General features: G+C 39.3%; 1 protein-coding gene across 2 annotated transcripts in view; it reads right to left on the reverse strand.

Moving 5' to 3' along the window:
- MYOF (myoferlin) overlaps positions 1 to 9,874 on the reverse strand; it is a 103,626-nt gene extending 93,752 nt beyond the window's left edge. Inside the window, exons 1-3 of one of the 2 annotated variants that reach the window (XR_015793560.1) lie at positions 9,505 to 9,874; positions 3,003 to 3,058; positions 1,079 to 1,170 (exon numbers count right to left, since the gene is read on the reverse strand). Coding sequence is in view for 1 of the 2 variants with exons in the window: in XM_007431764.3 (XP_007431826.1) it covers positions 1,079 to 1,170; positions 3,003 to 3,058; positions 9,505 to 9,592 (236 nt within the window). In the remaining variant the exon portion in view is untranslated. The remainder of the gene's footprint in view (positions 1 to 1,078; positions 1,171 to 3,002; positions 3,059 to 9,504) is intronic. The other variant, XM_007431764.3, reaches the window with a different exon arrangement.
- Between the last annotated feature and the right edge of the window lie 211 nt (positions 9,875 to 10,085).

Consider the following 10,085-nt stretch of genomic DNA (forward strand, 5'->3'; position numbering starts at 1 on the left):
TTATTCTCTCTGTACTTTTCAGTTATAAAATATCTCTCTCTTTACCATCCTTGCTAAATTTCTGTGGGATCTTTTTTCCCAGGATCATTGTCATGTTACTGTTCTACAGCTCTCATCTACAGATGAAATATTCATGGTGCTAGTGGAATATTAAATGAGAAAGATACAAATGGAAAACAACCATATTTATAGAGAGCTAATAAATATTGATTACAGCTAGTCCTCACTTAACGACAGTAACTAGGACCAAAATTTCCATCGCTAAATGATCTGGTCATAAAGCATGATGTCATGTGACCGCATTGCTTAGCAACAGCAATCCCTGCAGTCCCCATTGCCATTGATAAGCGAGGATCACAGGTCATTAAGTGAGGACCTCACATGGCCACGACTTGCGACTTCCTGCCGGCTTCCTACAAGCAAAGTTAATGGGGAAGCGAGTAGGAAGTCACAAGTCCTGGGAGGCTTGCAAGCAGGCTGATGGACAAGTAAGCGCTATGGAGTGCGGCTGGATGGTGGGGGTGCTGTCGTGCCATGCGAGTATCGGTGGGCGGGAGGGCATGCAGGTAGCTGCTGCAGCCTGGTGCAAGCACGGCTGACCATAGGGTAGGTGCTCCAGAGGGCAGGATGGTGCACAGGAAAGTGTTGGGAGAGGGAGCAACTTACAGGAGTGAGTTGACTTTGCTTGTTGGAAGCTGGCAGGGAAGGTCACAAATGGTAATCACGTGACTGCAGGATGCTGCAACTTCATAAGTGCAAGCCGGTTGCCAAGTGCCCAGATCACGATCATGCGACCACAGGGGTGGTGCGATGACTGGAACTTCGAGGACTAGTCGTAAGTACCACTCATTCAGTGCGATCGTAACTTTGAACAGTCACTGAATGAGTGGTTGTTAAATGAGGAATACCTTTACTTTACTTACAAAGTATAAAGCAGAAAAGCATCCAGTAGCACATTTGAATTTTTTAAACCTTAGGAAATAAATAAACTGTATTGCAAAAGTATTAAATTTAGTTTAGTATGACGAAAGGTTCATTGAGAAATAAATGCACTAAAACTTAAAAAAAAATAACCTACTTGTTCTGCCCTATAGTTTCAAAATCTTTCACAATTATCTGCAGAGATGATGAAATATCCAGTGGTAATCCTTTCAAATCAAACTCAAGAATCTGTGCGGAAAGAATTAAAACAATCATTAAATGACATTTATTAATTTAATAAATTAAATTAATTAAATGTATTATTTGGCTGTCCCAAATAATAGTTGAGAAATTTAATAAATAAATAAATAAATAAAAACCTCAGACAAAAGATTACCTGTCTCTACTCTAGAGGTATACAGGTACGCACATGCAGTATTTACACATTTCAGAGGGTGTGAATGATTCCAAATAATTGTTTGTTTGTCTGTTTGTTTCCCAGAAAGTGTAACTGTAGAACTGGTGCAGACCTCGAAATAGTAATTAGTGTAGAAATGGAAATGTTGCCTATCTAAGCATTCCTAAGCATGCAAGCCCTCTGGTATGAGCTAGATTAACGTTTATCACAAGCAGAGGCCTGAAAAGGGTATGCACAAATAAATCACAAGGAAGAAGAAGGAACATGTTAACCCAGACTGTTCCTTTATTTTTAACTGACACTTCCTTAGGAAGGTGGAAATATGCTAGCAGTTAGACTGCTCAACTTTCATACGAACTCCTGCCTTATTAATAAAAATATATCATATCTCTTTCAAGCTGAACTTGCTTGTCGATGCAGCTCTCTTGGGAAGAATACAGGAATTCTTTGGTTTGTTTTGGATTTTTTCTGCCTAGCCTACAGTCTAGGGAGTTACCTGGTGATTTCCCATCCAAGTTACAACTTCCAAACCTGATGCATCTTTGGACTGAACATGCAAATTTGTTTTTGCTTTTCACAATTCAAATAATAGCTGGGGAGGCTGATAATCACTGGAATCAGGTGAGGAGGGAGTTTATTTCCCATGCTGTAGTAAAACCTCCTTAGAAACAGGTAGTTGAATTGGGAGGAGTCCCTCATTGGTGTCAGTGGGGGCTTCCACTTCATTAGTGTCAGGTACTTGGAACTTCTCAGCCTTAGCAACAAGGCCTCCATGAAGAATGGCCAAACTCTTAACAATTCATCCTAATGGAAAGGATGTAGGAGCTACTGAATGATAAGCTAACAATTTAATTATAATAGAAGGTAATAACCTTTTGTAACCAAAGGCCATGCTTAACATTTTGGGGAGAAGAGAGCTGAAGATCACAAAATGGGTGGAAATATATTACACACTGTGGCATGGAAGGTTTTTGGGTTTTCTTTATAGCTGGGATATTTAAAGCTATTCCACGGTTTAATGTGCTTCTTTCTGCAAGTGGCTGAAAGCTGTATTGTCCCCTTCCAGCAATCACAGTCAAAGGGACCTTCAAGAACCACCAAAAAAGACTCTCAAGAGCTGCATGTTGCAACCCATAGTTTTGTACTCAAAAACTATCACTAAAATCTGCCATCCCCAAACAAACAATGGCCAGAAGACCTCAAAACAATATTACGTGACTGGAGTCCTTGAAGTCTGAAAAGGAATTAATTCCCCAAATATGGTCCGACTGTGAAAAGACTGCCTGCGTGGGCATCTACGGGGGGGGGGGGGGGGAGAAATGGAGAGTGCAAATTATGACATGTGCATAATCAGGTCATCATGCAAATGCAGCAAATTACTTCAAACTCGGGATGCAAGTACATAATGGTGGCATTTGCATGATGATATCACTGCACATAGGCCATCATTTTGGCAGTCTGTGGTTTGCTGCAGATGCTGCTAGCTGCTAGTTACTACCTTAGCAGGACAGGCAGAAATTCTATTTCTGAACAGAGCAGAAAACATGCAACACATGTGCTTCTTTGCAACACCCAGAGCCATGAAACAGGGCCCATGACTGAATCCTCTTACATACATTGTGCCTTTTCATACATTATGGGAGCAGAAAGAAGATCAGGTTACCTCATTCCAAACAGGGTTGAGTTCACTATCAATTTTCTTTGTTTTCTTTTTCTCATCTGGAAATAAACGAAGATAATGTGCTTACTTGTGTGAAAAAAATAGTTTTAAAAACTCCATTACAATGAAAGCATCCTTTTTTCATGGCTATGCTAGCTGAGGTTGACCGGAGTTGGGCTTCAAAAGATCTTGAGTGCATCGACTTGGGGAAGGATGATTTCTACCGATGTATAGTCAGACTGGATTTTTGAATGTTAGTGCTGAAGCTGGTAGTTGAACACTTAAATAGAGACACATTCTGATTTAAACTCTGTCACCAATATGGTGACAGCATGATGTATAATAAATCATTGGTACACTACATGCTTACCGTGTGGGCCTGAGTTAGACCATAACATCTCCAAATGCTTCCTCTTATGGTTACACCACCCAGTGACTGCTATAAAGTATGCAAAATTTCTTCAGCTTTGACATTTACTAACTCAGAGCAGTGGCTCTCAATCATTTTGGTCTCAGGACCCCTTTACATTCTTAAAAATGATTGAGGACCCTAAGAGCTTTGGTTTATGTGGGTTATATCTATCAATATTTACTTTATTAGAAATTAAAATGGAGAAATTTTAAAATATTTATTTGATTTCGCAGGCCCCTGAAAAGGTCTCAGGGACCTCCAGAGGTCCCCAGACCATATTTTAAGAATCACTGCTTAGATGATAGTCAGGTGATTGTCATGACAAAGAAAAGAGTAATAGAGGTAGGATAAGGAACATCAGTGGGAAAAGGCACATTTTCTGCTGGTGTGCTTCTCTACGAACATACGGGAAGTGGGGTGGGATGGGTAGGGAGGAGAGAAAGCAGTTCAACTCAACAGGGGGAAAAGGCCCTCCGTTCACATAAGTAAAAAGACATGAATCCAGAGATATAACAAAGCTGAGATACCTACATCTATCTAAGAGTCATAAGATTCACCCTTGAGCTGTTTTTTTCATGTGACTCTAACTGTATTAACTTTGGGCTAGATCAGTGCTTCTCAATCTCAGCAACTTTAAGATATATGGACTTTAACTCCCAGAATTCCTCAGCCAGCCATGCTGGCTGAGGAATTCTGGGAGTTGAAGTCCATACATCTTAAAGTTGCTGAGATTGAGAAACACTGGGCTAGATCATCATTAATATATTTTAATTGTGGTAATACATAAGCACTCTGATTATTTCAAAATATGGACACTTAATCTCATCAATACATTTACAATTGTCTAAATATAGGTAGACTCTGCACAGAAAACCAGCACTTTTTTTAAACAAATGCATACTCTCAATCTATATAGTCTCTAATAGAAATAAGAAAAAAAAATACAGTAATCGTATTCCAATTATGCCAGCTATTACAGCACAGATTGCATCAAATCTCTTAAAAACAGTAATGGGTCATGATGGATTTAATAGTGAATTTTTAAATATGATGCTTTAGCTACCTCTTTTCCTTCTGTTCCAAATATGACTAAATCTACATAGCTCCCATTAAATTAAATTAAATTACACTACTCCTTCTGCTAGATATGTGTGGGAAGGGCGGACAATGGGCCTTTATTTAGGCAGTGTGGAAACCAGTGACTCACATTTCTGTAATAAAGCTGTGACAGGAATTAACATTAAAAAAGAAGAAGGAGTGTGCAAGATACTAGCTCAGGCTAGACCACAAAAGATTTGCAAGTCCCCTTGAATAAGATCAGCTATAATGTTATGTTTAAGCTAAATCATATTATAATCCCCTGTGCTTTTGCCATTATTTAATATTTGCATACACTGTCACAAATGAATTGGGCCCAAAATTTTTCTTAATTTGAAATCCGAATGTATGACCTTATTATCACATATTTTTTGAACAGCAGTGCTAATTTCTGGCTAAATTTGTACTTAAGAGTTAGCCTTACTGAACTAAATGATGAACATGTTTAATGATTTTTTTTAAAAAAAATGTTAGGTCTCAGCAAACATTGCAAACTCTGTTGACATATAATCTTCGCTTCCTTTTGTTTGGGACAAATATTTTATTGAAATTCTTTAAGCCTATTAGTTAGTCAGGAATAAACAATACCAATATATCCATTGTGGTTGCACTACAGATGGTGATACCGTAATGCTAGATAATTCTCACATAAGAGGGTGAATGAAGAACAGCAGAGAATTGACCCCTTGTCTCTATGTTGAAGGAGCATGTGATAGAAAGCTCTCGCAGTTCTGTAAGCCACTGAAGTACCTGGGTCTCTAACTTACTATCACTACAGGTAAATATCCAAAACTTCCACTCAGTAAGTTATTCCTCCTAACACTGAGCTATGTCCCTGTACGGTATGTGGGAGAGACCTTGGGAGACAGGAGGGAGAGCCACAGACTGGACAACCGGCGTGTAAAAGATATCTCAGCCCACAGAAGGACGGAGGGCACGGGAAACATTTCAGAAGGGACCCTCCCTTCTGTTCAGCATTGTTTTCTGGAGAATAATAGGAGAGGAGCGGAGAAATGCTTTCAGTCTTCCAGAATTTTATTAATATAACCTTACAATAAAGGCAGAGCTAGTATTCCTGGTTATGCTTCTTGCCTGGACTACCTTGCAGGGCTAACATCAATCTTGCAACACTAAAAGTATTTCTCCCCTCCTTTCCCTTTACTTTCTGGAGAACTAGGGAAGGAAGGTCCCTTCTAAAATGTTTCCCACACCCTCCCTACTTCTGTGGGCTGATACATCTTTTACACACCAGTTGTCCGGTCTGTGGCTTTCTCTCCTGTCTCCCAAGGACATTCCCACATACCCTTCCGAGACAGTTCGTTCAGTCCTCTTCTCCTTTGTTTTCTCCTCTGATCAGTCAGCATTCTGTATCCATTGGAAAAAAATATCAGATCTGCTTTGATAGTTTTGGACACCTTCCCTTGGTGTTCCCCTCCCCCGCTTGAAAAACTCCTTATAAAGTCTGCTTTATAACTCCCTCATTTAAGTGGATAATGCTGTTTTCCAAGGAAGCTTTAGAAGCTAAGCTTAAGAAATAGAGAGGAAAAGTAGGAACTACAACAAAATGTTAAAGTGTGTTATGGAGGGCAACATTTTCTGGGTTCCCTCAGAGGACCCTCCCTAGGGGCCACATTGTGAGTGGGGCTGAAGTAGGGCCTCAAAAGTAGGGTTTGAGGGTGCTGGTATATGCAGAATTGAGTCACAGAAAAGTGAAGTAGAGGAGCAAGTAGAAAGCTTGCAATCTTAGGGTACAAAAGTGAAGAGGCTCCAGCTGCTTGTCCACGAGAGAGTGCTTCAAGTTCACCTTGGGTCAATGGGTCAATTTCAAAAAGGATGTCTTACCCAATGGCTAATGCAGTTGCATGTTAGCCAATCAGCAGACTGGGCCAATGGGGTTTCCAAGCAAGGCCAAGGGAACTTCAAGAGGCCATCCATAGGCTAGCATCACTTCATGTTAGCCAGTGGGTGGATTAGGCTGAAGCAAGCAATAGGTGGGGCCAGACCTAAAAGTGAGATGGGGGGATTCATTTTACCTTTGGCTCCTCTTCTTTCCTCTCTCCCTGATATCCTCTTCTCCTTCTCCCAATCAACAAGCAGTGGGGAAGGGACAGATCACTTTGAGCTGATCTCTTGCAATGAATGTTTGAAACTGGTTGAGCTTCAACTTGAAATTGGTCATATGAATTTAGGCCAATGGCTGCGTATTGCCCTAGAGCTTACCCAGCCCTGAACTACAAATATTGGTAGTTATTAACTTATTCAGGATATTCCATCCCATCCCATCCCACCCCATCCCCTTTTCCTCCCCCCCACCCTTCCATTATTCAGGCCATTTCCCCATCTGCATCTTCATAGCATTACCCAGATATCACTGAAGTGATATAAAGCCTGTCTTCATTATATTCACTTTGGCACAACAATGGAAGAATAACTCGATAGAATGCTATAAGTCTCTAGAATGCTATAAGTCTCTGGGGAAATGACCTCAGTTGATATTCATGGCCACTAACAATACTCAGTTCTTTAAAAGATATGCCAATGAAGATGATTTATCCTTTAGCAAAACATGTTCTTAGCATGTACAACCAGGATCTGGAACAACATGTTGTAGACTGCTATTTTGAGGGATTCTGACCATTCATTTTCAGGTAGCTTTAAGTGCCACCAAGTACACTTTGTCATCCTTAGTCTCTTCCTAAGCTTCCTCTGAGATCTCTTTTTCCCCCCTGCAATCTTTGTAATTCTGCAAACTCAGAGATTTTTTCAAGCCTGCTGATACTTCCCATTTGTGAGTGGGTGTATTTTGAGGACATAGCAACATTGCAACCTGAACATCCCGAAATAAATAGAACAAGGATAAAGACACTGCTTCTAAATATTTTATCACAGGCCAATCCCCCATGCTTGCTTCTTGCAGGCTGTTGTTTTTTTATTCTGTGGATACTTTTTCTAAGCCTGTAAACGCCACCTACAACCCACCCTCTTAGAAGTACAGAGTGACTGCATCTTTAGTTTGTTTCTTCTTTGTTTAAAGCTTACGCTATTGAAGCCTTCAATTAACATTTTCCATGGGAAAAAAGCATGAATCACACAATAACGCTTGACCTTTCTTCCAAGCTTTGTTTCAATAAACTTACTCAAATTTAAACAACAAAATCAGTTGCCTGATGGGTGTATCAAATGCTCCCCCCTCTAATTCTGTGGGTTTTCCATATGGCCAGCAGCACAGAAGCTTTAGAGAGGGGATGAAGAATATTGAAAACACCATCTAAACATAGAAATAAATTTCTATTGGTTGCTTTTTAAGCATCCTAATTATGGCCACAAATAATATAAATATATATTATTCCAACTGGAAAAAATATTCACAGCCCCATTAAAATATAACTGGAAACTGGAAAACTAGCCTTGGGTAGTACATGAATGATTCATCAACAACTTGCAAAAAAATTACCAGGCTTCATCTTCTTACAAATTAAACTCCCAGATTTTAGCTTTATCTATTGATTTATATATCTATATGCCAACCATTCCAACAACTCTGGGTGGCTTATTTTGAAATAAAAGAAGTGTATGTGGTAATTAAAACTTAACATTTTTAATTACCACATAAAATAAGGGATAATAAAGCCAATCATTCCTCTTTCACCAGACCTCATTTGATAAACACTTTATACTAGGGTTGAATAGATGGATTAAAAATACGACAAGTAGGCAGAATCTTTAAAAAAAGAACAAAATGAAGGACAAAGGAAATACTTTTCTTCCCTCCACGCCATTTAAACTTCCCATATTCATTTTTTAAGGCTCAAGCCACAGACCAACTTTCTCAACAGGCTCGACTAGATCTGGGCGGCAGAAATCCAGACAACAGCTAAATGGCAGCAAAGAAATGTAGAAAACTCTTGTAGCCCAGTCTTGGTAGTCCTACTTTTTTTCAATAAAATGTATGCTCCCATTCAATACATCCAAGTAATGTAACTGCCTCAACTTGAGTCTGTAACCCAAACTGATACACACACACACACACACACACACACACACACACAGAGCTAGCAAGCAAAATGTTATTTGACTTCTTTAACATCCAACATACAGGTAGTCCTTGCTTGATGACCACAATAGGGACCAGAAAATTCATTGTTAAGCAGGGCAATTGTTAAGTGAGTCGTGCCCAATTTTACAACCTTTTTTGCAGTGGTCATTAAGTGAATTACTGCAGCCATTAAGTGAATCACGTGGCTGTTAAGCGAATCACGTGGTTCCCCATTGATTTTACTTGCTGGAAGCCAGCTGGGAAGGTTGCAAATGTTGACCATGTGATCCCAGGATGCTGCAACTGTCATAAGCATGAGCTGGTTGCCAAGCGCCTGGATCATGATCATGTGTCCACAGGGGTGCTGCAACAGTTGTAAGTGTGAGGACTGATTGTAAGTCCCTTTGTTCAGCACTATTGTAACTTCAAATGGTCACTAAATGAATGGTTGTTAAGTGAGGCTACCTGTACATCCAACTGAACTGTGAACTAAGGGACCAATAGAAACTAAAGTCCACTACAAAACTTGCAAATATAATAAACATCCTATTGCTTTTAATCTATTCCTTAACTTTTTGGTTAATTTACTGATAGTTCAAACAAGAAAGATCACAGAAAAAATATATTTAATAATTTAAAATATTTTAAATTATACTCTTCCTGCCTGCAATCAATGCATCAGTGTTAGCAGATTAACAACCAGACATCTTCTGTAGCAGAAAAATAATTTATATGCCAAGATACAATTCACTTGCCCATTCACCCAAACTAAAGGTGAGTTTCCTATATGCAGGTGCAAATGAAATAGGCCTGTAGAGGCACCTAAACACCCCAGTATTGTTTTTCATCATTAAAAAAAGAAGTTATACAGTTTAGGACCGATTTGCAAATGCAACCTTGTTCTAATCATGCCACCTTGTCAGAAAGAAAAGAAACCCTCTAAAATTAGTTTTTCTTACCTTTAAAAATAATTGACACAATAGGATCTGGTTTCCCAAACTTATGTTTAGGGATATTTGCAGCAGATTCCACAATTACCCGAAGCATTGTTTCAAGCACCCTTGAAAAAGAAGCTGTTTTCAAAGTAGAAAATTAAGCAAGAAATATTCTTGAGACGTTCCACAGCCTCCAGACTGAAATGCCAGAAGGAGGAGGAGGAAGAGGAGGAGGAGACAAGAGGGAATGGCTCTGTTACAGCGACATGCAGCTCATGGGTGGAACTATGAAGTTAGTTACTGAAGCTAAAGAAAAGTAACGCATATACATTGTCATCCACAATTCCTACCCGTTAGATAACAAAACTGGCATGGATCGAAATTCAGACGTAGGGAAAAAATGCTCTCTAGGCAAATTATGAGGAAGAAATATGAATGTGCATTAAATAATTACTGTCATTCACTCATTCATACCCATTACATACTTTTTGTTTTTATGGGTATTGAAATAATGGTGAAATCAAGACAAATCAGAAATAAAGAATGGACATTTCCTTTTTTTTAAAGTACGTTCTTTCCACATGTCTGTGGTCTGAATTTCTCTC

Source organism: Python bivittatus, unplaced genomic scaffold (assembly GCF_059951505.1).
Source record: "Python bivittatus isolate LINGU-HERP-01145 unplaced genomic scaffold, Pbiv_v1 ctg000780_np1212, whole genome shotgun sequence".
Lineage (NCBI taxonomy): Eukaryota > Metazoa > Chordata > Lepidosauria > Squamata > Pythonidae > Python > Python bivittatus.